At 52.6% G+C, this 24,762-nt stretch overlaps 11 protein-coding genes across 11 annotated transcripts; 4 read left to right on the top strand and 7 right to left on the bottom strand.

Annotated features, from left to right (window-relative positions):
• Positions 1 to 63: 63 nt before the first annotated feature.
• BDQ94DRAFT_182397 (triacylglycerol lipase family protein) lies at positions 64 to 2,384 on the top strand (the record flags this gene model as incomplete). The annotated part of the gene is made up of 3 exons (XM_026774138.1): positions 64 to 655; positions 743 to 1,559; positions 1,626 to 2,384. The coding sequence occupies exons 1-3, from the start codon at positions 351 to 353 to the stop codon at positions 2,382 to 2,384; spliced, it is 1,881 nt and encodes a 626-aa protein (XP_026622436.1). The 5' UTR covers positions 64 to 350.
• An 850-nt stretch (positions 2,385 to 3,234) lies between these two features.
• Positions 3,235 to 5,269, bottom strand: BDQ94DRAFT_162117 (putative amino acid permease; the record flags this gene model as incomplete). The annotated part of the gene is made up of 4 exons (XM_026769490.1): positions 3,235 to 3,272; positions 3,337 to 4,897; positions 5,070 to 5,181; positions 5,211 to 5,269. The coding sequence occupies 4 exons, from the start codon at positions 5,267 to 5,269 to the stop codon at positions 3,235 to 3,237; spliced, it is 1,770 nt and encodes a 589-aa protein (XP_026622435.1).
• Positions 5,270 to 5,734: 465 nt separating this feature from the next.
• On the bottom strand, positions 5,735 to 8,441 carry BDQ94DRAFT_85652 (uncharacterized protein). Its single transcript, XM_026776699.1, has 3 exons — positions 8,197 to 8,441; positions 6,083 to 8,110; positions 5,735 to 6,028 (listed from the first exon to the last, which is right to left on the bottom strand). Exons 1-3 carry the CDS (start codon positions 8,207 to 8,209, stop codon positions 5,901 to 5,903), a joined length of 2,169 nt encoding a protein of 722 aa, XP_026622434.1. The 5' UTR covers positions 8,210 to 8,441; the 3' UTR covers positions 5,735 to 5,900.
• Positions 8,442 to 10,057: 1,616 nt separating this feature from the next.
• Positions 10,058 to 10,530, bottom strand: BDQ94DRAFT_150707 (uncharacterized protein). The gene is made up of 2 exons (XM_026767631.1): positions 10,363 to 10,530; positions 10,058 to 10,297 (listed from the first exon to the last, which is right to left on the bottom strand). Exons 1-2 carry the CDS (start codon positions 10,447 to 10,449, stop codon positions 10,193 to 10,195), a joined length of 192 nt encoding a protein of 63 aa, XP_026622433.1. The 5' UTR covers positions 10,450 to 10,530; the 3' UTR covers positions 10,058 to 10,192.
• A 110-nt stretch (positions 10,531 to 10,640) lies between these two features.
• On the bottom strand, positions 10,641 to 12,426 carry BDQ94DRAFT_182395 (uncharacterized protein; the record flags this gene model as incomplete). Its single annotated transcript, XM_026774137.1, has 1 exon — positions 10,641 to 12,426. Exon 1 carries the CDS (start codon positions 12,228 to 12,230, stop codon positions 10,641 to 10,643), a length of 1,590 nt encoding a protein of 529 aa, XP_026622432.1. The 5' UTR covers positions 12,231 to 12,426.
• A 705-nt stretch (positions 12,427 to 13,131) lies between these two features.
• On the bottom strand, positions 13,132 to 15,472 carry BDQ94DRAFT_85642 (rhomboid protease PCP1). The gene is made up of 5 exons (XM_026776698.1): positions 14,355 to 15,472; positions 14,191 to 14,294; positions 13,802 to 14,135; positions 13,555 to 13,729; positions 13,132 to 13,496 (listed from the first exon to the last, which is right to left on the bottom strand). The coding sequence occupies exons 1-5, from the start codon at positions 15,223 to 15,225 to the stop codon at positions 13,235 to 13,237; spliced, it is 1,746 nt and encodes a 581-aa protein (XP_026622431.1). The 5' UTR covers positions 15,226 to 15,472; the 3' UTR covers positions 13,132 to 13,234.
• A 138-nt stretch (positions 15,473 to 15,610) lies between these two features.
• BDQ94DRAFT_150704 (uncharacterized protein) lies at positions 15,611 to 16,457 on the top strand. The gene has a single exon (XM_026767630.1). The coding sequence runs from the start codon at positions 15,729 to 15,731 to the stop codon at positions 16,176 to 16,178; it is 450 nt and encodes a 149-aa protein (XP_026622430.1). The 5' UTR covers positions 15,611 to 15,728; the 3' UTR covers positions 16,179 to 16,457.
• BDQ94DRAFT_150703 (Mob1/phocein family protein) lies at positions 16,458 to 17,869 on the bottom strand. Its single transcript, XM_026767629.1, has 3 exons — positions 17,598 to 17,869; positions 17,419 to 17,533; positions 16,458 to 17,353 (listed from the first exon to the last, which is right to left on the bottom strand). The coding sequence occupies exons 1-3, from the start codon at positions 17,833 to 17,835 to the stop codon at positions 16,852 to 16,854; spliced, it is 855 nt and encodes a 284-aa protein (XP_026622429.1). The 5' UTR covers positions 17,836 to 17,869; the 3' UTR covers positions 16,458 to 16,851.
• A 692-nt stretch (positions 17,870 to 18,561) lies between these two features.
• Positions 18,562 to 20,353, top strand: BDQ94DRAFT_85619 (Paf1-complex subunit LEO1). The gene is made up of 3 exons (XM_026776696.1): positions 18,562 to 18,971; positions 19,024 to 19,198; positions 19,258 to 20,353. Exons 1-3 carry the CDS (start codon positions 18,763 to 18,765, stop codon positions 20,257 to 20,259), a joined length of 1,386 nt encoding a protein of 461 aa, XP_026622428.1. The 5' UTR covers positions 18,562 to 18,762; the 3' UTR covers positions 20,260 to 20,353.
• Positions 20,354 to 20,646: 293 nt separating this feature from the next.
• BDQ94DRAFT_182393 (Zn(II)2Cys6 transcription factor rglT) lies at positions 20,647 to 22,052 on the bottom strand. Its single transcript, XM_026774136.1, has 2 exons — positions 21,861 to 22,052; positions 20,647 to 21,793 (listed from the first exon to the last, which is right to left on the bottom strand). Exons 1-2 carry the CDS (start codon positions 21,985 to 21,987, stop codon positions 20,673 to 20,675), a joined length of 1,248 nt encoding a protein of 415 aa, XP_026622427.1. The 5' UTR covers positions 21,988 to 22,052; the 3' UTR covers positions 20,647 to 20,672.
• A 176-nt stretch (positions 22,053 to 22,228) lies between these two features.
• Positions 22,229 to 24,751, top strand: erb1 (ribosome biogenesis protein ERB1). The gene has a single exon (XM_026767628.1). The coding sequence runs from the start codon at positions 22,281 to 22,283 to the stop codon at positions 24,642 to 24,644; it is 2,364 nt and encodes a 787-aa protein (XP_026622426.1). The 5' UTR covers positions 22,229 to 22,280; the 3' UTR covers positions 24,645 to 24,751.
• Positions 24,752 to 24,762: the final 11 nt, after the last annotated feature.

The raw sequence follows: 24,762 nt of genomic DNA, 5'->3' as shown, positions 1-24,762 counted from the left end.
GTCCAAGTAGCAGCATGCCAATGCAGTTGGCGGGGAGGCTCTTTGGACTATTCCCATCTTGTATGTCATCATCCTCTTCATTGTTCTCCAGCCTGCCTTTCCCCCATCGCTTTTCTCCTCCCTCTCCTCTCATTCTACCCATGAGGTTATCTATTTCATGCGCATTACTTCCTTGTCATTCCAGGCTTGTTTTGGGACATTCTCCTCTCTCCGCACATGCTTGGTAGCTTTCCTGCTTGTCCAGACCCTGCTGACCGCATCAAGCATGTGAATGTCGCTTCCCCTCGCCATGTGCCAACGCTGTTTTTGATTCCCCGCAGAGTAAAAAGCCCGGTTTCTTTCCAGTCGCAATGGGGTCCTGGACGACCATCTGCGGACTATTCGTCGCTGTTCTAAACATGATACTCGACGTTGCCTTCTTCTGGAAAGAAGTACGTTGTCCCCTGCAGTCCCGGCCTGCCGTGGATGAAAGCTACGAGCTAGTTGGTGCTGGGCAGGTAGCTAACGCAGCTTTCCATCTTAAGCGATTACTGTCCTGGTGGAGATCCAAGTCTCCTCGGAAGCGACTGCAACATGTTCTGAGGACAGCGTCCACCTTTGAGGAATGGGAAGAGGCTGCTTTCGAGCTTGACGAGCTCTTGAGCATGGACCTCTGGTGAGCAGATTCACTTCTTGCCGAACCCTGCTGCGACATCCAAAACAGACCCCGAAAGTCCTGTTCTTATCTGACCACTCGGTTTAGGCGTCAGAATCCCACAAGCCGGCATTACGACTACCGACTGATCCTGGGTCGATTGGAGGCTCTTATGAGCGCTCGCGAGGATGAGGATATCCTGACCTTAGCGAACCTGCTTCGCTCCGGGTTGCTTCGGAATCTGGGCAACATTACCTCTCCCAAGATGTTTTTGCATGCCTACGCCGGCACCAAGCTACTCATAGATGACTATATTACGCAAGTTGCCCTCTCGATTCAACAGGTCACGGCTCTTCAAACTGCCCCGATTCACGACAGCGGGTTCTCGTCGCAAGCAAAGCTTGAACTTTTGCACGATACTCGGCAAGCCTTTGGGAGAACAACCCTACTGTTACAAGGCGGTTCAATGTTTGGACTCTGCCACCTCGGGGTAGTGAAGGCTCTCCATTTGCGTGGCCTCCTGCCCAGGATCATCACCGGGACAGGGATGGGGGCGCTCATTGCAGCATTGGTGGGTATCCATAGCGAAGATGAGCTGCTCACCTTTCTTGACAGCGGCGCCATCGATCTGAGCGCCTTCGATCGTAGACGACGGATGAAAAGGCCTGAAGAAGAGAGTTGGTGGTTGCCTTCTAATCTCGGGGACAGTTGGCTGGGGACACTATTGCGGCGAGTCAATCGATTCATTCAGAAAGGCTACTTCCTTGATGCAGAGGTGCTAGAGGAATGCGTTCGCGCCAATCTCGGCGACCTCACTTTCGAAGAAGCATATGCCCGGTCCAAGCGCATACTCAACATCACTGTTGCCACATCAAATAGAAACGCTACCCCGAACTTACTGAACTACCTGACTGCACCGAATGTGGTACGTGGAGAAACACACATGCTCCTCCCAATCAATGAACCGTCTGTGATCTAACTACTCTTGCAGTTGATCTGGTCCGCTGCTGTAGCTTCCAATGCATCCAACAACTCACTTTACCAGCCAGTCACAATATTCTGTAAAGACGAAACAGGCTCGATTGTACCTTGGCCGCATTCTCGGGACGCAACATTTTATCAATCCTGGCGTCAAGGTCACTACAAAGAGGAAGAATCACCGCTAGCCCGGATCGCCGAGCTATTCAATGTCAACCATTTCATCGTGTCGCAGGCCCGACCATACCTAATCCCTTTCTTACGCTCGGACTCGAACCTACTGGACCGTCGCCCAACCGACCAATGGAGCGTCACCCAAGCTCTAATGCGTCTCTTTACTGCCGAGCTTCACCACCGCCTCGGACAACTAGACTACATGGGCCTCCTTCCTGCAACTCTTGCACGGCTCCTCATCGAGGAGACCATCCCTGGGCCCCATCTTACCCTCGTCCCCGACGTCTCCCTCCTGGACCTCCCCAAGCTCTTCCAGAACCCAAGCAAAGACCGTCTAGCATACTGGTCTCTCAAAGGAGAGCGAGGCGTCTGGCCCGCCGTCAGCGCATTAAAAGTCCGCTGCGTCATCGAAATCGAGATAGACAAGGGCTACCAGGTTGTGCGTCGACGACAACCATCCGAAAACGCCCCATCCACGCCGCGTCGCATGCCCAACGAGGGACTCCCGCGTCGCCGTAGAGGCTATAGCATTGATTACGGTAGAGATATGCTAAATTTCTCTGGAAGTTTGGATTGTCAGGACGATTCGAATTATTAGGGGGTTCGTTTCATATCATCCCCTCTTTCCTGATGCTTGTGCGGCAATCCACGCACACGTTGCTCTGGTCACAACCTACTACTTACTGCTATCATGGATTATATATATTAAATAATACGATGTACTGCAAGATGCAGTAAAGACGTACATATTAGTTGTTACTTGTGAATAAGCAGTAATCGGTACTGTATTGGTGAAAGGAAGGAGTTGAAAACTTGACTGCATGACCTTTCAACCTACTTTTCCGTAGTGCAGAATAAAATAATCATGTTATTGATGTACATCATAGTATTGAAGCATGCACTATTTTGTACTAGCCGAAATTCAGATACTAGTCATGCAGTAGTGTTCGTCTGTTCTCTGAGCCTCACTTGAGCTGTCCCTACCGCATCATGCGGATATATATAGTATCTGTTCATGTACACCCAACAGAAGAACTATCACGTTGAAACTGGCACAATACTAATACCTAAAGTAGCTACGAATTTTATGATAACAATCACTACCTGGTGATATATTCACCCCCCGAATACTAATGTGCGGTCTACAATGGCCCTCTATTATGCCGCGGTTTCCCGAAAAGCTAATTTTCCAGTTACGATTCGGCCTAGTCGGGAGACTAAATCTACGCTGATATCAAAGCTTTAGAATTCAGAATGGAATCGGATTCGCCTCGCGTTAGGGTTTCGCATATACATGTGTGGGACAGACTTAAATTATACGGATCAGATATACTCAGAGTATCGGGTACTTTTGGTAAAGACGTGAAGCAGAGCAAACACCGTGACTACCGTTGAGAAATACCGAAATCGTAAACATTTCGTTACCTGACATTAGAATCAACATAAAGTCACATCATCTCAATTGATGCCAGCGGACCCTTGAAAGCTATTATATGGTTAGCTACTATCTAGAAAATCATGTGGTATGGAGTGGAATGGAGGAGACATACATTTCCGCGCATACACAGCGTACCAGAATGCCGAGATAGCCATGAACCCTACAACGACAACAGAGCCGTAATTCATGGAAACGCGAGTGGCTGGCAACGAGGTTGGCATACTAAAAATAACCAACTCGAACGCAATCCAACACAAGGCGATGACGTTGACGATTGGCCCAAGGATGGGACCGCAGGTCCATGGAGCTTGGGATACCTCGCGACGGCCGTTCAGAAGGCTCAGTGCAATGGGAATGGCGTACGAGGCTGCTAGTGCAATGACGCCCGCAGAGACAAAGGCAGTGAAGGCGCTGCTGCTGCCAAGGTTAATGAGCCCTAGAAGCATCTGAATGATGGTACCAAAGGTCAAGGACCAGACAGGTACGCCAAGGCCCGGGTGTACACGCGCCCATAGTCGCGAGAGGGGGATAGCGTCGTCTCGAGCGATCGCCCAACTGGCTCGTGAAGCACAGACGGTAATGCTGATGCTAGCGCAGAAATTGACTACTAAAACAAGCACAGTGAGGCCAAGGCCGCCGCCGGGACTGTCCATGACTACATGGAAAATATATGGCAGAGCTTGGCCAACAGGGGCATTGATTATATCTTCCAGAGGAGGGAGAGTGAAGCAGATGGGAAGGACGAAGAATAGACCTGCTATACCCCCCACAGGGACACAGAGACTGAGGGCCCATGGTACCTCCACGGCTGGCTTGTTGCATTCTTCTGCCATGGAGGAAACCATGCCGATGGCACAGAACGTGTATGCAGGCGCGAGAAGCCCGATGAAGAAGGAGAAGCCCGACCATCCCGACAAGCTGGAGTCGTAGTGACCCAATGCGTAGGCAGCACTATGCCTGCCGGCACCCGCCTTGACAGAGAGCGCAATGAGGATGACGAGAATTGTCAGCACCGTCCAGGCTGCGCTGATCATGTCCACCTGAGGTAGATACCGGTTACCGAATGTACAGATGAAGAATGCTCCCAACAAGACGGCGTATAAGATCAGCAGAAGTTGCCAGCTAGTAATTGTCCATTCTGGATGGAACATTGAGATCGAGGCCGAGACTATCGATGCCAACCCGAAGTTGACCGATAGAGTGATGGTCCAGTTGCCAATCAGCCAGACCCAACAGGTAACGAAGGATACAGCTGCTTTGGAGCGTCCTGCAACCCGGTAGGACCAGTAGTAGGGCCCAGCTGAGGTGGGATATCGAGACGCGAGCTCAGCAAGCGAGAGGGCGATACACTCGCATAAGAGGCAAACGACGATCCAGCCGACGAAGACGGACAATGGGCCACCGCCATAGATGGCATCGAGGAGAGGCCCTCCTTCTCCAAAGGGGATCGCCGCAATGGCTAATGTCTGGAAAAGAAGAGTGAAGACCGAGCGGTTACGACGCAATTGCGGCTTGTACCTCGATGCTTCGAGACCCTCCTGCTCGTGTTTCTCTCCCAGTTGGGATATCTGTGCGACTTTGTTTTGCCCATGGCTGCCAGGCCCCGCCAGTTCGACATTTCTGGTCGCATCCATCGCAAGAATCAACTCAGGTGGTTGGATACAATGACCGAGCTAAACGATGTGGTAAGTGTTTGTGGGATATACATGCTCGTGCCCGCTGCCCCTGGACGAACAGCCCGGAATCGGTCACACGCCCTTGCAGGCCTGAATAGGAGGTGACATTGTCTTATGTAACACAACAGGCAATAACTATATGGACCTCTTGTTGAGATTAGAAAGTTACTGGTGGGAAGCGGTAATAATCATGTTGCTGCACTCTGGCTGAGCGCCCTTGCATGGCGACCGAGACATGCGTCAGCATGGCGCGCAGCCTCGGAGCAAGCATATCAGAAAGACTATTAGATACGAGTCAGAGTAGGTTGACCGATGCAGGCCCCAGGCCAACACTGAATCTGGATGCGATACGTAGAAGGCAGCAGACATAGTTGCTGGCAGGGCTGCTGGGGGTGGTGGCCCAAATGTGCGGACTTGGACAGATGTGACAAGTCGCACATTTGGAGACAGAGTCTGCGGTCACTCTCAGTGGCGCCACCAATTCCAATTATACTCTATGATGAAGAACACGTGTAGCTGTTCGAGTGTAACCTTGGAGATACATCATTGTCGCATTACCCGCTTTGTTCAACGCACTTCCGTACATACATCAGAAGGATGCGGTTCCAGCCATGTCGATCTTCCAACCGGAGTATGACCGTGCTATTCGCAGCATGCCCGATCCTATAACAATGTACATGGAATCGGTGAGAACACTAAGCACTCTGCCAAGTTGAAAAGCCAACGATAAGTTTGACAAATATGAATCGTGGATGGTTGCCTGGGAGCTTAAAGAAAAGAAGAAGAAGCATCGATCATTCAGAACAATGAATACGACAACTGCATTAGGTATTCAAATAACAGAAAAAGTATATGACACGCAAATGGATATATCCTACATGACCAGAAAATGGTACCTGCATTCAAAGCAACTAACGTGGACTGAACCTCACCTGATATTCATGCACCGAACGGACGGCACGGATATAGACAGCTGTCACAATCGGCGGTCTGTCCACCATTAGTCTGCGCTTTGGGGACGACGCGCTGACTGGCGAGATGGCGGACGAAGGGATCGAGGGCGCAGGGAGCGAGCGCGGGAATTGGGCCGAGAGTCAGCTTCGGATGGCACATAAGCCAAAGCGGGAACTATGCCGCGAGTCAGTGAATGAAGGCCAAAGAAGCTGCATACATGGAACTTACTGCTGAAGGCATAGCCATCAGTTGTTGCCTCCCGATCTTGGGGGTTGATCTCCACCCGGATGGCCACGTCCAGACCTCCCCACATCTCGCTGCTGCTACTGAACCCATCGGCGGCAGGGTGACTCGAGCCGGCGTTCTTCTCGCCCTTGTGGAGGGGAGAGTGCCCGTCCATGGGAAGGGGAAACGAAGTAATTTCGTCCTGAGCCGCGGCGGCATTGCCATTAGATGCGGGCGTCTCAATCTCCGTGATACAGGCATAGTTTCGCGATGGCATCGTCACCTTATTCCAGGAGGCACTCTTCTCCTGCCCACCGGGCTGGCGGTCAAAGAAGTCCATCAGCGTCTCGTCGGTAGACGAATCCATGTGATGGAGCTTGTTCCGCCGCGCGAGGAGATTTGCGACGGCCTTCGGCGGAGGCTTATTGGTGATCGCACTGCTAATGACATTGACCATGTACCGCGGATCATTCTCACTGTGAATGCGAAGACTGGGATTCGAATAGAATCTTCCGATGGCCGCCAAGTGCACATCACCACCCAGAATCGTCACACGTACTGAATGGGCCTTGGCAAAGTCCTGCAGACGCTGGATGAAGACCCGCCGTTCTTTCTTGTGTTGGCGGGCCGTGTAATGATCGTCTAGGTCATCCAACAAATCCACCTGGCCATCAAACTGGTTGAACAGACCTCCTGCGAAACCAAACCGCTTGTTCAGCAGACGAATCGGGGCAATAATGGGCGAACTCAAGATGTTCTCCAGCCATGCAAGGCGGGGATACGCAATCGGGACACCCAGAAGCACGACCAGGTGTTTGATATCTCCGTTGGCCGCCGCCACTTCGCTCTGGAGCCGAGAGAAGATAAGGTCATACGTGTCTGGGTAGTTCACCTGGTGACGAGTGCGCTCGGTGCGCGCATCAACGCCAATGAAGGCAATCCGCTTGCCGAGACGCATGTACAGGTTCCTGCTCCTTTCCTCCACGTAAGGTCCTGGACGCTTACCGATGATCCAGCTGTCATCTTCCTGCTGTTCGTCCAGGACAAAAGTGTTCTCCAGCTGTCGCGGATCCGCGCCGGCGGTGCCGTTGACGGCGTGCATTGTTTGAGGGGCGTCGGTGGTGTAGGTCGACTTTGGCGGGGCGATGTGATGCTGGAAGAGGCAGTAATACTTGAAGGCAACACCACCAATACCTCGAAAGACGGAGCAGCGCATGAAATGGTCAGTGTACGAGCCGAAGCCGTCAATGATATCATGGTCGTCCCAGATGTTGATTTGGGGAATCCGCCCGTTGGCACCCTTGAATGGCTGGGTAGAGTACCATCGGACATAGTTTGCGTAGTAGTATTCGTCACACCTGGCACGCAGGCTGTTGTCGAAGTTGTGGGCACGTCTTGTATGAGGATTGGAGATGGAAGTCCATTCCTTAAGCGGTCCATCCACACGGATGCCATCGTTGTAGAGTTGATCGCCACCCCCGATCATGACGTGGAAGGGTTTCTGGGCGTGCACGCGCAAGACATCATTCCAGAGGTTAGGCCCAACCCATGCGTTCATGTCCGTGCCGACCGAGAAGCCGTTACACGAATGGAACATCATACGCATTGACTGGTTTACAGAAGGAACCACAAAGTCCCATGACGGAGGTGCTTTGTCGCCCTCTACATATGTGAACCCTGGAATCGCGTATTCCCAGCGCGCTTCATATGATTCCAGAGCGAACGAGAGGGAGAAACGCCAGAATGCTTTCTGGGGATCTTCATACAGACGGACACCATGCACGGTCACCGCGGAGTCGCCTGCTCGAGCACCATTGCCGGCGTAGCTGGCTCCAATGGGGCCGACCTGGCGTAAAAGCAGCCGTGGCTGGCTCTGACCCGGCTTGGTAACGATCAAGACGCTCCCACGCCAAGTGGACGAAGATGGATTGACAACCATATTCTTAAAATTGATCAGAGGGCCGCAGATTACGTCCACCTGGGCATTGAGGTCGGACGCATGGCCATTCATGGTCGCGACAGGGGCATGGTCTGATGATGTCAGCTACAAGATCCCGAGTACCGTGGGCAATGAAGCCTGGATTGAAGCGTCAAGGGGTTGCAAGACGGCAGCTTACCGGGAAGAGCCATGCCGGGAGGATTCGATTAGTGTTGGCAGTAGTAGTCGAAGTAGAAGTAGAGGTTGAAGTTGGAGTATATGTAGAATACCAAAATTACCGGAATTATCGGAAACGGAGCAGAACAGGAAATGGCAGACGATATGGAAGTGGTAGTAATTATTGCAAAGCAGGAAAGAGAAAAGAAAAAAAGACAGGCACAGGGTATCAAGAAAACAGCCAAGAGGACAAGAATGAATAAGGAAGGAAGGAAGGGCAGGGCGCGGGTTGAGAGAGATTGTTTGGAAGGGGAAGGAAGGAGTGAGCCCGAAAGTCAAGTTAAGGAAGGAACGACAGAATACAGCCAATGCTTGTTTTCGTAAGGCCGAGGAACTGCCAGCTGACTTTCCGAAAATATAAGATGCAGCTAGGTGAGGGACCAAGCGTAAGAGAGAGAGAGAGTGAGAGAGAGAGAGAGAGGGAATAATTAAGACCTCGTATGGCAGGCTCCAAGAATATGGAAGCGAGTCAAGCGACGGTCGCACGACAACCGGAATGGAATCGGGTACAGGTCCAAAGTAGAAGGGAGGGGATGGCAGCGGAGTTACCCAGTAGGGCTGCAGGGCTGAGAAGGGAAGACCGAGAGAGAATGACGGAAAGAGAGAGAGAGAAAGCGAGAGAGAGAGGAGGGTGGGTGGGATGAATGAAAGGGAAGGACGGGCACAAGGCTGTTTTGCTTTGCCTGCATGTACCTCGAGAGTGTGCAGGGTGAAGTTACACGGGGGCGGACTATTAGTGACGGGTACCTATCAATCTAGTAGTATTTAGTAGGTAGGTAAGTACTTAGTGGCACTTGTGCCCTCAGGGACTCTCGCCAAAAATTGAAATGCACAGTAGATCTCAATCCTCCAATCACCGTGGACTCTTCATAAAGGGAAGATTTCTAATGCGGACTCCTTTGCAGACTGCGCGGACCCCCAATTCTCCGACAGATTAGCGATCTTGGCAGCAGTTCTCAGGGGGTCAGCTTGGCTCTGCGACCAAGACCGGGTAGGGATGTACTCTGTATAGTAAGTACGAAAGTATCCAACTATAGGGCCCCATTAGGGAGGAGAAGGAGTTAGATACCTTACGAAGCTGGGTCAGGCACTACCATGGATGTCGGCTAAATGGTACACGGTAAGTACACGATGTACACGATTCTCCCTGAAAATGATAATTCCCAAATCGCGTCCAGGATTACCGCTGATCGTTTGTTTCCTTGGCTCATCTTATGAGCTGTCAATTGATTGGACAGGAGCGAAGAGCTGGTGATGACTGCCCAGAGATAGCGGGGCGCTTAACCTTCCCACCTGGGCCAATGGCCTCCTGCCGGCAAACCCGGTGGGGCGATCCATGGCCGGCTGTCCCACTGCAGAGCCACTCTCAAGCCACACCTGCCTTTGCGGCTAACCCCGATTGGTAGGCGGCGGTGCAGCATCGCTGTGGCTGCCTAGCTGAGAATACTTGGCGGTGGATCGTAATGATTCAGTTCAGTTCCAACGTGTTTGTTTCATTACAGGACATGTATGTCTGTGTCTCATCCAATTCCTGCACATGGCTATTCTGCTATGGCTACTTTATGTGACATACAATGACTAATTAGTGGTTATCAACATCAAGCACTATCTAGGGAACTAAGGATGATGTCTGCCCAGAGGAATGACAGATGTCTTGTCGAGAAGTAAGTAACCGAAGTAGATGCTTTATGCATGAAAATAGTCAGTGCCGTGCCTTCCTGATGCAGGCGATTGAAGTATATGCACCCACGTGATGCTGTGTATCGTCTGTCCCGCTCTCGTGGAATTCTTCGTAGATTTAGTACCAATGAAACGGAAGCTGCTGTATATGTTGCTCATACTATCATTACTGCTACACTAATTAGCATCTTTGCCTTAGGAGTCCCGAAGATCACCCAGCCTCCTCGCAGTCTGTGGCTTCAACTGGAGATCTTGATATTGATGAAATTAAGAGACACTTAATCCCAGTCAATTATGATATGATGAAAAGGTCCACGTCTTACTACAATGGCATGAGGGCGCAGATGTAAGGCTTGCATGTGATAGAGCTTATTAAGAAAGAGGTACAGACATCTCCAACCTGCGCAAGGATGAAGGAGAACTGATTATCCATCAACCAACCTCAAAGGATACAAAGAAACGGCCATAAACTCCAACAGAACGCTAGAATGGTCCACCAGATGATCATCCTCAAAGTGACTCCAAACATCCGCATTTAGACCAGCTCCGGACTCAAAACATCCAGAGTGCTTCACTTCCAACGCACTCCACAGAGCGCCATGCATTTAAATCCATCATGTTAATCAAGATCTGGACTGGGGATATTGTCCTTTACCAGCATGCAAACTCCAACTTCCTTTTCCCCAGGCCATAAGCCTGAGCTGCATCCCCTTTCTCCACAGGGCCTTACCCCGTAGTCAGTTTCATCTCGGAAAGAATCGTCTCCAACTGTTCGCGAATACTGACATTGTCAAGTTCTGGATGTGCCTGCGAAAGGTCAGACATCCGCCTCAATAACACTGGAACGGGTGATTTGCGTGACTCAGAGGCGTCAGAGAAGCTATCCTCTTCACTTGAGGAAGTGCTATGCCCCGATGCTGTAGCAATCCAGTCACTATGCGATTGAGCCTGAGCGAAGCGACGTGAGTTAGCCTGCGGAGCCTTAGGAGGAGAGGACAGCATGCTTGACGCCAATGCCTGTTTCGATCTCTCAACTATATCTCTGAAAGTAGATTCAGGAGACTTGGAGAAACTGGCATTCTTTGGAAGGGTAAACACGTCCTGCAAGCCTTGCTCGTGACATTCCCTTCGCCCATCTTGATACTGCTGGCGAAGCTTGCTGGCAGTATCCAGACTGGGCGCACATCTTTTGACGTTCTCAATCTCATGTGCTTCAGGCACGTGAAGGGTCATCAAGTCATCGATGTAGCGGCTCCTGGCTTTCTCGCATCTTTCTTGCTCTTCCGTATAGCCTTTCTGGACACGCTTCCAGAATCTAGCTGAGGCGCAGGCCAAGATTCTGCGGCACTCCTCCTCGTACCTCTGGAAATCTCCAACGAGCGACTCAGATCCAGGAACAGAGGGCAAGATCATCGGCTCTGCCATATCCACAACCCACAAACAGAAGTTGATGACAATCACCAGCTCCATGCCGGGATCTTCGCTGACTCCCACACCCTCCCAGTTGTCCACAACGTATTTGCCCTTGCTAAGAATACCCACGCCCGGATCCAGCTCACATTCGTCAATGCATTGCCTGAGGGTATCACGCAAGGCTTTTATTTGCACTTCGTACCGGTTAAAGCCCTCGTTCCAGACGCACCAGACGTCGTCGAAGTATTCTGGTAACCAGGCAAATTGGCGGACGAAGAGATTCCCGCTGTCAAAATCAAAACCCAAGATATAGGCCTTGTCAGCGGGAACAGCAGGATTACCACGTACAGGCAAGCAATTGATCAGCATAATAGGGTCTTTATCTTTACCGACACCGTTTGGATAATAAGTTTGCAGATCAGATAGCTGACTGTAAAGACAAGGACGGCACTCATCGCCATCAAACATAAACATGCTGTTGCGTCTCGTATTATCGTCCATGCCTCTCTCATTGTGAGCGAGGTACAAGTGATAGTCAATCTTGTTCAACCCAAACCATGTCAGAATATACGCTGGGGGTTCGCTTGTCGGACATTCGTCGACATCAGAGAGTTCATCGACATCAGCGCTTTCTTCGGCAGAGAAAGCAATGGAGTCTGTTGCCCACGTTGTCTCGAAACACTCAACATCATGCATGGGAGGTTCAATTAGGGCTGCCTTGGCCACTCTCGAAACGTGATCCAACCCCTCATTAGTGGTATGGCATTCTTCCAATCCTTGAAGGGAAAAGGTGAAATTTTCGAGCTCCTGTGGATCCAATATAGCGCCTTTGCAGCTCTTCACGAGTTTTGGGATGAGGGAGAGGGGCTCGACCTCGGACCTTACGAGGACCTGGCCTGGCATGGTGACAAAAACAGGCAGGATTTGAAAGCACCCGAGGATTGTTCATACAATAACCACGAAGCAGTAGCAACGCGTAAACCGTGTCTCGGGTGCAAAGGGACGAGCGTGTGCTGAAGCAACGGACCGTGAAGGATCAATGTAGAGGAAGAGAGGGTTGAGGAGATGTAAATTGAAAGAGAACCAGTGAATCGAGGCGACAACGAAGATGATGTAGAACGGCGTGGATTGGAAATATCAGGATCTCTTGAGGAAGGAATAATGTTGAGCAGATAAAGGTTCTTCTGTGAGAAGTGAACTTGGGACGTGAGCGAGGTGCCATTCACTGACACGCTGGGCTAGGCCAGTGACTGGAGAGAAATGGGTCTTCGCCAGGGCACCTCAAGAAGGAAAAATGAAGAGGACCCTACATACTGATGCGTTCTACAACTTGCATATACAAGTATGGATATAGCAACTGCATGAACTTGAAATTATATGTGGGACGTGCGCGTCGGCACAGGAGACGTGCCATGCGTACGCGCGTGGGAAAGGAAGTATGTTTGATTTATAGACAGACAAACTTGCCAGTGAGAAGCTGATAACTTCAGACAATCTCCACTCGACTTGTTCCATATGCAGTCTATGTGTGGCTCTAACCATATTGTCGTGGCGATGCGCCGGGAAGTACCATGATGCCAGAGAGATACCCATTGACACATCCCACGAAACCAGATATCTCGTTAGCGCAGGAGAGGATGAAGATTCAAGAAGGTGGTTACCGGAGTATCCTTTATCTGTATGATGTGTTTGCCCATCTAACTCCTGTCCTTGCCTTGAATAGTATACATACAGAGAAAACAGGAGCAAGAACCAGGCAACATCCCGAAAATAAATGCGTCCCCAGATTTACGACATGGCCCAAACCCCTAGATAGAGAAGATATTCATACAATCTAACCTTCTAGAATGCGAAACTATAAATACACAGCTACCAGTTATCCGTAGCCAACAACACCAGGCAAGGTCCTAATTCTTCGAAGACAGCCAGCGATACCAAGTAGTCCCACTCTCAGGATGTTTCCGCTCCGTCTTTGGCCGACACAAAGCCCAGGAAATACCCGTCAAGTAGCCACCCATATGGGCCCAGTGATCGAGCTTATGAGGACCCCGTAGTCGGCGGACCAATGAGATTGACTCCAGAGCAACCATAGTGGTAATGATGGTCCATCCAGGGACGGAAAGCATCTTCTTCCATTCTTCCGGGAGGAAAAAGAATTGCAAGTTTTCGCTGCAGGGTGTTATTAGTTGAGATTCAAGATGAGAGGAGGAAAGGATGGGGTACGTACTTGGCATTCAACGTGCAGTAAGCTGCCACAACGCCAGAGAGGGCACCACTGGCACCGAGCGCGCTCACAGTCCATTGAGCCATGAGACAGTGAGCCGTGAGGGTGACGAACGAGCCGACAACTCCAGAGGCGATGTAGAGAGATAGGAACTCTCCGCGGCCGATTTCATCGTGCACTGTGAGCAGTCACACACAGGTCAGTTTTGGGTTTGAGAATATTAAAGCAAGGATATGAGAGAGAAACTCACACTTCGTTCCAATGAACCATAGGAACAGCATATTCGAGATCAGATGTTTAGGGTACTGATGGCTGAAGATGTTGCCGAGGAGTCTCACGGGAGGATTAGGGTTGGCAGGAATGCTGATCAAGTAACGGTTGAAGAGTCTCCAGCACGGAGGGAACCACCAGAGCGCGAAGATAGCAGTATTGATACCGATGATGGTGCCGACCGTTGCAGCTGAGCGAGGAATATTGGGCCATAGTCTGTCGGAGGTTGCGGGCGGTTCGTAATACATTGTGTAGGCGTAGCAGAGACCCAGGGTTAGGAGCACGAACGCAAGTGAGGGGAGAAGCCGTTGACGCTGTTTATGGATTAGCCAAGGAAATAACATGCAAGATGATTCAGAAAGGACCTACCAGGGTGAGCTTGTTTAGATCAAAGTCCAAGTCCTCCGCAGCCATGTAATTCTTCTGCACCCAAGCGAGAACAGGACGCTGCTTAGGGTCCGCAAGTTGTCGGTCTGCACGCAAAAGAGATTGTCAGTCACCAACAATAAACCAAATCCACCATTAAAGCGTACCTTTCGGCGCAATCTCCAGCGCAGTCTTCTCATCCACATCCCTCAGAGCAAGACTATTCTTCTCCAATGAGCGCCTAACCCTCTCATCATGCTGCATGCCGCGGGACAACCACTCCTGTCGTTTCCTCTCCTGCTCGGCCAGCAAGTACGCTTCATTCTGCGTCCGGACTTCCTCCAACACACTCTTTCCCGACGGATTATGTGACGCACTTGCGCCCCCATTCACATCGGCGCCATACTCACCACCCTGCGGCATGTACCGCTGTACATTTCTCGCTTCCTCCTCGTCCATTTCGCGCTCCACGCGGGCCAGGATCGCGGCATCTTCGTCAACCGGGTAGTTCGCGCGGAGGTACTTGAGTGCTAGCTCGAGACTGCGCGGGTGCACGGAGCGGACGATATCAGCGGGGAGGTTTAGGTCCAGGGTGCCGAGGAGACGGCGGCCGTGGAGGACGGCGAGGACGCGGTTCGCAAGGGCTGGGGGAAGTTTGGTACGTGGGCCGAAGATAGTTTTGAGTTCGGTGGTCGTGAAGGGTGTTGAGCGGGGATGGGCGCCTTGTTCTTGGGATTGATCTGGAGATGTTGGGTGGTTGGCGCGGAGAGGGTGGGTACTGTGGAGGGAGCGGATGGGAATGAGGGATGAGGAGGGAGTGGTTGGTTGTCTAGAGAGGGATGAGGATTGGCTTGACCAGGAGCTTAAAAGGCGCCTGGCGATGCTATCGGGTTGCCATGGGAGGGTGGCTGTAGAGGTGGAGAGACGAAGAGAAGCGGAGGAGCGGAGAGGTGATGTTGATGTTGATGGGGCAAGCCAGCTCGAGGCACGGAGCCCCGCGCATGGTATGCGCCAGGCTACGCCCAACGCATTGCTCATCTCCTGCAACGGGGGGTCTGGGAACCCGTGTCACAATGGACGATGATGTTGATTGTTGGTGGTGGTGGATTCGATGGAGTGCGGAGAGAGCCGGATTTTCTCCGTCTGCCGAGAGAATTGTTCCGCAGTGAGACTAAGCAGTATACTTGATGGTTGGTAGAGCTAGTAGTCCACTGGGTTATGTGTGCATGGAAAACATGGTGCAATGGGAAAGCCACCTACAATCTCAGTTCAATTGAGGTCACTGCGAACTGAGTGATTTCTTAGTCTTGTTCTAGAAAAGAAACATCATCCCCGAATAGCCTCATGCACGTGGCCCCATCACGTGGAGATAACACCATCACATTCCCTTTCCGATAAGCTTCAACTGAACTTCCCAGAAGAATGACTACTGGATTGCTATAGAACCATCTTCATCTATCTTTCAATTACCTCTATCTATCTATCAAGCCCCTCATCTCATCTTACATATACGCATCAAACCTCAACGCAAGCAAGCAACCATGTCCGCCGAATCCCTTCCCATCAGCCCCGCCGCCTTCGCCGAGGCCATCAAAGAGCTTCCCCTCCCTGTGCTCTACGCGAAAGTCTCCGAGATCCGCAACTCCATGGCACACCTCCACCGCTCCAACCAGGAATTAAGGACATTTATCAACGAGTCATGCGACACGGAAGCCGAAAAGCAAGAACTCGAGGTCTATATCAAGGAGAACGAGGACGTCGCGGTGTCGATGCTGGAGAGGATCGAGCTACTGAAGACAGAGGTGGAGAACCGGGGACAGAAATGGATTGAGCTGGACGATCCGGAGAAGGAGAAGGCAAATGGGGAAGCGAATGCCAATGGAAATGGGAATGGAACAGTGGAAGGGACGGAGGAGGTGCGGAACCCCGCTGCGGGGAATGAGGACCGGAATCAAGATCACGATCAGGATCAGGAGGGAGTCTATCTGTAGTGATGAACCTCCGTCTGGGTGATGAATTCGAGACAAGGAAAGGTACAACGCAATATTTGCAAGATATCCATCTGTCGCATACGGGATCTTCTATATGTGCAGCTACCAACTACCTCACCTACTGCCAAGAGTGTCGCAATGTTGCAACTTGCAGGCTATTCAATCCCTGCTGTCCGTTCAGCCCTCTCTACTGAATACGGTCAAAGCATGAGAGACGTCACGCCGCTAATTGTCTCCATGCTAGTTGAACTATCTAGTCCTCCCGGAAGAAGGGCCCTACGTTATCTTCATGCTAATTGTTCATAATCTCAATTTGGCTGATCAGTGTCATCTCCACGTCAGGCTAGTTCCAGGTAAATAATCTCAAAATGCTCTCGTCCAGCCAGGATGCGCAAGGTTAATCTAGGCTACAAGAATCGCGTAGTCGGTGGGGGGTCCCACGACTGGATATGCAGGAAATCACAGGAAGAACATATTTCACACCGCATGCTAAATGCTTAACGCCAACACTGTGTCACGTAATCCACGCGGCGTCCTGCAAAAGTCAAGACACCATGAAACCGCGATCATAGGATCAAGTCGGTTCGTCTAATCCGATCAAAGGGTTCCAACGCCAGGTCGGACCACTTTCTTGCTTGAGGAAGGAAGAATGGGAATTCTGCTGCGCCCTAGCTCAGCTAGAGGCTTGCTGGCCCCAGTGGCCACCTGCCAGCGCCTCCGGAGGGATCCGCTGCTGCTTGATGAACAGGTCGATAAGGGGTTGCATAGGCTCCATTTCCTTGTCAGACACGAGCTTGTAGTATTTGGCCACCGTGACAAAGTGGACAAAGCACATGTTGAGAATGTCATGCTTGTTGATGTGCCAGAAGGGGTTCAGCCAGTGCGCGTGGTACAAGTGGGCGTAGCATCGGAACATCTGCTTCATGATGCCCTGGCAGTCCTTGTAGAACGTCTGCGGGAAGCCGCTGGACTTGCCGATCCACTCCTCCCCGGAAGTAGCGCTGGGCCCGCCCGCTTCATTGACTGCAAAGGTGTCTGGTACACCGGTAACCTTTTCCGTGGGGAACATGACCGGGTCGTGAATCTTGCTGACAATCCATTTCTCAACACGGTTGATGAACTTGGGGGCCGAGATCTTGGCGGCACGACCGTCAACCAGCCAGGTGTAGGTCAAGCTATCCGGCAATGTCCATGTTAGACCGATTTCCGAATTCTAAGCGCGGGAGAAAAAGCAACTTACCGACCAGCCGACATGGTGGGGCAGGTGTTCTCGTTACAGATCGGCAGTCCTGTAAGGCTATTGACCTCCTGGATAACCTGGAGCATGCCATGGAGCAAGCGATATTGTTCAACGACTGTGTGGAGTAAGCGATCAGCGCGGGGGGTTCTCCGAGCGGAGGAGGCAGCAAGTCCGCTTACTCTGATGGGCCAGCCATTCACCCAGCTCCACGTTCTTGGGACAGGCACACAAGGTCAAGAAGTTGCCCTTTACATTGAGGGGTGCGTATTTCTCCTGGAAGAAGTACTTGGGGGCATCGGGGTCGTAGGTGGCGGAGGTGTCCACGGAGAGACTCGAGGTGAGGGACGGCGAGTTGGGCACATGGCCGGCGGGAGGCATCTGAGACGCCGGCGACGGAGCCGGACTTCCATTGTTCATCTTTGCGGGATTGTTGTTGTTATTGTTGTTGTTGTTCTTGTTGTTATTGCCTCTGCCAAACCCTTGGCGGCTGGGAAGGGGGAACAAGTCGCAAGTTAGTTCTGGCTGGTGTCCAAACGGAGATGTGGGGGGCAGAAGGGAAAAGGAGAGAGCGTCAGGAGATGAAGCCGCAGCGCTGAAACAAAGGACACAGACTGGTGGACGTGGCCACTGAATTCAGGGGGCATCATTCCTTGGTGCGCCCAGGCATGATGCAGCACTGTCCACCCAGAGAGAGCGCATGCGAGTGAAGGGTCCAACAGGGACGGGATGCATGATTTAGGGGAAGAGGAGGGGAAGGCACATACACACTCTGGAAGAAGGTCGCCATGATGAACGGAACACACGTGTGCGGGAACACTGACTAATCTGGCGATCAGGCAATTCAGAATAGTTCAGTGAGAGACCCGAGGGGATTGAAGAGAGGGAGGGGGGAGGGGAAATCAATCCACAACGGAGTTAACAGAGAGAAAGTTGAGGAGGAAGTGAGGAGGAATGAATGAATGAATGAATGAGTTTGGGGTTGTCCCGATCTGGAATTCGACTGATTCGGTCTGGCCCGTCCACCTGCCCGCTGCGCTAGTCCCTCCTGGACCCGGAAGGGATTATTATCTTCGCCGAGGGACTCTGTTACTTTCACTAACTCATAGTTTATGAGTGTGAACTAGTAATAATTAACTGCTACTGCGCAGCTCCCAGCGTCGCCCAGCCCCATTGATACCACTTTGGCCCTGGTGTTAGTCTTTTTCTACCCTCCAGTCAGTCTTCTTTTTTACAAAGCCTTATCAAGAAACAATTTCTCCGAACTCTCCAGCCGTCCCTAGCACCAACGCATTTCATCTTCAGCATTGGCCGCACACCTGTCGGAGCTCCACTTGACCACCCATAATGTCTTCTTCAGACGAGGACGTTGTTCGCCGTCCGGGGCGCAGTGCAGGTGCCGGTCAACCAGGCAGTCCGTCTGCAAGTGAACACAGTGAAGCTCCGGCGCGAAGCCAGAGTCCCGCGGGCTCGGATGCGGGCAACGCGAACGGCTACGATGATGCGGATCTGTTTGGTTCGGACGCTTCTGATGGGGGGTTTGGCGATGATAATGAGTATGATAAATTGTCCCGGTTAGTGAGAAGACATGCATTGACTGTCATACAGGCGACCCCAGCGGACGCTAGACGACGAAGAACTCGATTCGGGAGATGACGTGGATCGCAATGATCGGGTTGGAGAGCCCATGGACTATGAAGGAGGCGCAGACTATGAGGAAACGGTGAATATCATGGACATGAGCTTGAGCCGGGCGCCGGAGCCTGTGACTTCAAACGGCGAGGTATGTTTCACAAGCATCCATCTTCTGCATGTTGCCAAGCTCACCATTGCCAACCCTAGGTCTACACAATGCCAGTCCCCCCTTTCCTGTCCGTTGAAACGGAAGAGTTTAACCCAGAGACCTATGTTCCACCTCCATTTACGACAGCCGCCACGTCGCTCTGCTGGCGCCATGACCCGCAGGACGAGTCGCTCCTGCAATCGAATGCTCGTATCATCCGCTGGGAGGATGGTTCCATGACATTGCAGCTGGCGTCCGCGCCAAAGGAGCAGTACCGTATCTCAACTAAGCCACTGGCGCCTCTCAGCAAGTCCGGCGAATATGACACCAAGTTAGATTCCCACGTTTATCTGGGAGCAGCCGCAGAAGCCTCTTCTGTCTTCCGGCTGACTTCCCACCTCACCCATGGACTCACGGTTTACCCGACAACTGTGGAAACCGACGATGCCGTGCAGCGTCTCCAGGAGTCGCTAGCAGCAGCAGCCCGGGGAGGCAAGAAGACGCTGGACGGATCGGCGCCGGTTATCGAAGTCAAGGAGGACCCCGAACTTGCCAAGCGGCAGGCAGAAATGGCTGAGCGTGAGAAGCTGAAGGCTGCTCGCCGCCGCCAGCAGCTTCAGGACCGCGAGATGGACCGTGGCCGTCGTCACGGATTCACCCAGCGCACCGGAGGTGCTGGTCTCACAGTGGGTGGCTTGGAAGATGACGACGGTCTCCTGACGACCCGGCCTCGCGCGAAGAAGCCTCGCAGGCCAAATCGTCGGGGCGAGATCTACACCGACGACGAAGAAGAATACGACCGTCGCGGACGCACTCGCGAGGACGAATATGACGAAGACGATGGTTTCCTGGTGGGCAGTGACGAAGAACCGGAAATCGTCGACGATGACGACGAAGAGGATGTCCTGGAGGATGAAGACGAGGACGCCGAGGGCGAGGAGGAAGACCTTCCGCCCGCCAGACCCCGACAGAAACGAGCCTCCCCTGAGGCTCCTGAGAGAGGCACTCCTCCAACCCGGAAGAAGAACCGCTACATTGTGGATGATGATGATGAAGAGTAATGGCTCTTCATTTCTAAGCCACATTGACATTCTTACTTGCTTCTTCTAATGACATTGTAACTGTATCATCCATTCTGGGAGTCATTCTTCGGGCGCATGCATGGTCGTCACCACCCATCCAATGTTATATTCTTGATATCATACCAGAATTTTACAAAATTAAGAATTACCCTATGGACTCGGTGATATGCAAATTTGTACATACCGTGCCGCTAGATCAATCTACATTGCTAATATATCACCAAGACTAGTCCCTCTCAAAGTAGATCGGAGTATATATAGTAATTGGCGTAAAATCGTAAGTTTAGGTGTCGTTAATTCAAACCCCGGTATTAATATAGACACGGCTTCCCGCATATAGCCACATTATCATCAACACAAGCCTCTATATCGAAGATGCCGGCAGTCCCAGATCAAGCGGTCTTCTTGGCAACCGCATCATCCGGATAATCACTTGGCTGGAAACCAAACTTTGGAATGACATTGCGCGCGCTCTGAATGATGCGCATGCACAGCGCATCCCGCTCATGGCACGATTCCTCCTCCTTGGACCCGTCCGTCTTCGGTATAGGAAGATGACGTTCCTCGACAGGCAGCGGGTGTGAACGATGCCAACGCCGTTGCCGCTCCTCCATTTCCTCTATAAGGCTAAGCAGGCTAGGTCCATCATCTGCACCCGGGGGCATGCCGGCCGGATCACACGGCCCTCCTATTACACGGTATCGCACGGTTTGCCGTAGCCAGTCCTCCCAGCCTTTTGCAGGGTTGGGGGAGGCATCTATTGCTGCGGCGTAAGCCGGTGGTGCCGATTGTCGGCCGAAGTCGACGGCGTTAACTTTGGATATGCGTAGCCAGGTATCGGCGATGACGGTCAATAAGGTGCCGGTGAAGGTGACATTTTGCATGCCTGTTGTGAAGCGGAGGGGACAGATCTCGCAGCGGATGACGGCTCGGGCGGTTCTGGATGCGATGTAGAGGGAGCATAGGTTGTGGTGGGAGAGGGGGAATGGGGCGAGAGAAGACAGGTGGCTGAGACAGAGGTAAAGGCAGGATAGACAAGGGCATTGGCGGTCAGATTCCTCTGAGTTTGGAGACGAGGCGGTAGAGGACTGCTGGAGTAAGGATAGATCTGGTGGGAGAGTGTAGAGATTGGCTGCTGATGAAGAGACATTGGAGAAATCAGGCCATGGACTGACTGTCGTTGGCGCTGCATCTATCGGCTTGTTGAGGAGGAATTGCCCAGCGTCAATGTTGCTATTTGCGTCCGTAAAGAAGTTTATCTGCCCGGTGTAGTCTGATGGGGCGGTCTCGGTTGACTCTATGGTCGACGGTCCAAGGGAAGCAAAATCCGATTCACTGGTCCATGGCTCATTCCCTGGTAGGCCGAAAGGTGGTGATGGATCCTCATCTTCTCGCATTCGCTTCTTTGGGGGCCGTCCCATCTGTTTCTGTAGAGAGTAGTGGCAAGTGAGACTTTGTTTAATGCAGCGAGTGCAGCCAGTAGCTTCCCCTGAGCATTTCAGCTTGCGACTTCCTAGAATGATGAAACATGATTAGCACCAGACAATTTGTACTTCATCTTGACAAGAAGTCAGACATACTGCACTCATCACAGGCCGCATGTCTTTTCCCCCGCGCCACGCCTGTTGCGGCGTCACTCATGGCAGCATTGCTTGAGTAGACGGGGTGTGGTTGGCTGCATTCGAGAGAAAATTGCTGATGCATCATGCTGCAGAACCAGCGTGGATTAAGACCGGCTTTCAACCGAGCCACGAAGAGAAAGTGAATATTAGGTGGTCGATCTTGAACTTCATAACAATGATCGCTTGTTATCGATAAAGTTGCATGCCTGAGGCTAGCGAGGGGATCGATAAGAGAGGCGGTATGTCACGTGGGCGGTATGCCTTTCCGCAAATCGAGGGCAGCAAAAAAAAAGTCGAAAAAGTCGAGCTTCGAATTCCTTCCAGCAGTGCTTCGACCCTGCAAAAGATTCCGCCCACTCGGAGTGTTCCTTCGTCGCCATGAGTGCTGCAAAGGTTTCCAAGAAGCGCAAGGCTGTCACCAAAGATGTCGAGGAGGAGGCCGGTGTGTTCTCTGGCGACGAATTGAACGTCGGCGACATTGATGGTGCGCTTTCGGACGATGCCAACGACCTATCGAGCGACGAGGAGGATTCCGAAGTTGAATTGGTGGACGACTTCAGCTCCGATGAGGATGACGATGAAGAGGAGGAGTTGGACAGCGATGAGATCCCCTCCGACGGAGAGGCGCCTCTCAAGAAGTCCGGCACATCAGCTGCGGACCTAGAAGTACCTACGAACGACGACGAGAGCTCCAGCGAGGAAGAGCAACCCAACTTCCGCATTGAAAAGGATGCCAATGGAAACGACCGTTACATCTACGACGAGATCAACCCAGACGACAACTCCGATTACTCTGACGTCGAAGAGAATGCGAACACGATCGGTAACATTCCGTTGTCTTTCTACGACCAGTACCCCCACATTGGCTACGACATCAATGGAAAGAAGATCATGCGTCCTGCCACTGGTGAGGCTCTGGATGCTTTGCTTGACAGCATTGAGATCCCCAAGGGCTTCACCGGTCTGACTGATCCCTCGACCGGTAAGCCTCTGGAGTTGAGCCAGGATGAGCTGGAGCTGCTGCGCAAGGTGCAGATGAACGAAATTCCCGAGGAGGGCTACAACCCGTACGAGCCTTTGATGGAATGGTTCAGTAACAAGCAGGAAATCATGCCCCTTAGTGCTGCTCCGGAACCCAAGCGTCGCTTCGTTCCGTCGAAGCACGAAGCCAAGCGGGTCATGAAGATTGTGAAGGCCATCCGCGAAGGTCGCATCCTGCCTTACAAGCCCCCATCGGAAGAGAAGGAGGAGGACCTCGAGCTTATCAATTATGACCTGTGGGCGGACGAGGCCGAGCGTCCGGATCACCCCATGCACGTTCCTGCCCCCAAGCTCCCCCCGCCAGGCTACGAGGAGAGTTACCACCCGCCTCCGGAGTATCTCCCCGACAACAAGGAGCGCAAGGCCTGGCAGGAGGCCGACCCCGAAGACCGGGAGCGGGAATATCTCCCTACCGACTTTGGCTCTCTCCGCAAGGTCCCTGGTTACGGCGAGTTTGTCAAGGAGAAGTTCGAGCGTTGCTTGGATCTTTACTTGGCTCCTAGAGTTCGCCGCAGCAAGCTCAACATCGACCCGGAGAGTCTGCTCCCCAAGCTGCCCAGCCCTGAAGAGTTGAAGCCGTTCCCGTCTGTCTGCGCTACGGTGTTCCGGGGTCACAAGGGCCGTGTTCGTTCCCTTGCCGTCGATCCTACGGGCGTGTGGCTCGCTACTGGTGGTGACGATGGTACCGTCCGCGTTTGGGAATTGCTCACCGGTCGCCAGCTGTATAGCGTCAAGGTTGGTGAAGAGGATCCTGTCAACGTTGTCCGCTGGAGGCCCAGCAAGGATGCTGTGGTCCTGGCTGCCGCCGCGGGTGACGATATCTACCTCATCGTGCCCCCGATCCTCGACCCCGAACTCGAGCAAGCCAGCTTGGATCTTCTCGACGCCGGCTGGGGATACGCCGCTTCGAAGCCTGTCCCGAAGGCCTCGGAAGAAGGCAAGAAGACCACGCCTCCCCAGTGGGTGCGTCCCTCGGCCGCTCTCGCCGACAATGGCGTGTGCGCCGTCATTCCCCTCCGCTACGTGGCCAAGTCTATCTCGTGGCATCGCCGCGGTGACTACTTTGTTACCGTCTGCCCGGGCTCTTCTACCCCGGCATCCATGGCCATTGCCATCCACACTCTTTCCAAGCACTTGACCCAGTACCCCTTCAGCCGACGCATCAAGGGTGGTGGCCCGCCCCAGACCGCGCACTTCCACCCCTCGAAGCCCATCCTCTTCGTCGCCAACCAGCGCACCGTTCGTGCTTACGATCTCTCCCGCCAACTGCTCGTCAAGATCATTCAGCCCGGTGCCCGCTGGATCTCCTCCTTCGACATCCACCCGACCTCCTCCACCGCTTCGGGAGGAGACAACCTCATTGTCGGATCCTACGACCGCCGTCTGCTGTGGCACGATCTCGAACTCTCCCAGCGCCCCTACAAGACTCTCCGTTACCACCGCAAGGCCATTCGTGCCGTCAAGTTCCACCCCAGTGGCCGCTACCCTCTGTTCGCGGATGCCAGTGACGACGGCTCGCTCCAGATCTTCCACGGCAGTGTCACGGGTGACATGCTCAGCAATGCCAGCATTGTCCCCCTCAAGGTTCTTAAGGGCCACAAGATCACCGGCGAGCTCGGTGTCATGGATCTTGACTGGCACCCGCGCGAAGCCTGGTGTGTCAGTGCCGGTGCGGATGGAACCTGCCGGTTATGGATGTAATTATAATTGGTCTTCCTTGTGTGTATCCTGTTAAATTTTACATGGGAGGCGTTTTGGTGTGTGCATAACTAAATTTAGAGTTTCTGATATCCAAAAGTTCATTCACTCCTTCATTGGG

The sequence above is a fragment of the Aspergillus welwitschiae genome, assembly GCF_003344945.1.
Source record: "Aspergillus welwitschiae strain CBS 139.54b unplaced genomic scaffold BDQ94scaffold_37, whole genome shotgun sequence".
Classification (NCBI taxonomy): domain Eukaryota; kingdom Fungi; phylum Ascomycota; class Eurotiomycetes; order Eurotiales; family Aspergillaceae; genus Aspergillus; species Aspergillus welwitschiae.
Note: the sequence above shows the minus strand (reverse complement) of the source record. Positions and strands in the feature narration are given on the sequence as shown.

Excerpts from the sequence above, each read along its gene's own strand:
- BDQ94DRAFT_85652 (XM_026776699.1), bottom strand. Across the intron at positions 6,029-6,082 it reads TGATGGCTATGCCTTCAGCA|TTCCCGCTTTGGCTTATGTG; the intron begins GTAAGTTCCATG and ends CTCGCGGCATAG.
- BDQ94DRAFT_150707 (XM_026767631.1), bottom strand. The coding sequence starts at position 10,449 with ATGCGGATGTTTGGAGTCACTTTGAGGATGATCATCTGGTGGACCATT. Across the intron at positions 10,298-10,362 it reads TATGGCCGTTTCTTTGTATC|CTCTTTCTTAATAAGCTCTA; the intron begins CTTTGAGGTTGG and ends AGATGTCTGTAC.
- BDQ94DRAFT_85642 (XM_026776698.1), bottom strand. The coding sequence starts at position 15,225 with ATGAGCAATGCGTTGGGCGTAGCCTGGCGCATACCATGCGCGGGGCTC. Across the intron at positions 14,295-14,354 it reads GCTGGAGATTGCGCCGAAAG|ACCGACAACTTGCGGACCCT; the intron begins GTACGCTTTAAT and ends TTTTGCGTGCAG. Across the intron at positions 13,497-13,554 it reads TACTGCACGTTGAATGCCAA|CGAAAACTTGCAATTCTTTT; the intron begins GTACGTACCCCA and ends AACACCCTGCAG.
- BDQ94DRAFT_150704 (XM_026767630.1), top strand. The coding sequence starts at position 15,729 with ATGTCCGCCGAATCCCTTCCCATCAGCCCCGCCGCCTTCGCCGAGGCC.
- BDQ94DRAFT_150703 (XM_026767629.1), bottom strand. The coding sequence starts at position 17,835 with ATGAACAATGGAAGTCCGGCTCCGTCGCCGGCGTCTCAGATGCCTCCC. Across the intron at positions 17,534-17,597 it reads TGAATGGCTGGCCCATCAGA|TCGTTGAACAATATCGCTTG; the intron begins GTAAGCGGACTT and ends TACTCCACACAG. Across the intron at positions 17,354-17,418 it reads CCCACCATGTCGGCTGGTCG|CTTGACCTACACCTGGCTGG; the intron begins GTAAGTTGCTTT and ends ATTGCCGGATAG.
- BDQ94DRAFT_85619 (XM_026776696.1), top strand. The coding sequence starts at position 18,763 with ATGTCTTCTTCAGACGAGGACGTTGTTCGCCGTCCGGGGCGCAGTGCA. Across the intron at positions 18,972-19,023 it reads GGGTTTGGCGATGATAATGA|GCGACCCCAGCGGACGCTAG; the intron begins GTATGATAAATT and ends ACTGTCATACAG. Across the intron at positions 19,199-19,257 it reads CTGTGACTTCAAACGGCGAG|GTCTACACAATGCCAGTCCC; the intron begins GTATGTTTCACA and ends TGCCAACCCTAG.
- BDQ94DRAFT_182393 (XM_026774136.1), bottom strand. The coding sequence starts at position 21,987 with ATGATGCATCAGCAATTTTCTCTCGAATGCAGCCAACCACACCCCGTC. Across the intron at positions 21,794-21,860 it reads TGCGGCCTGTGATGAGTGCA|GAAGTCGCAAGCTGAAATGC; the intron begins GTATGTCTGACT and ends TCATCATTCTAG.
- erb1 (XM_026767628.1), top strand. The coding sequence starts at position 22,281 with ATGAGTGCTGCAAAGGTTTCCAAGAAGCGCAAGGCTGTCACCAAAGAT.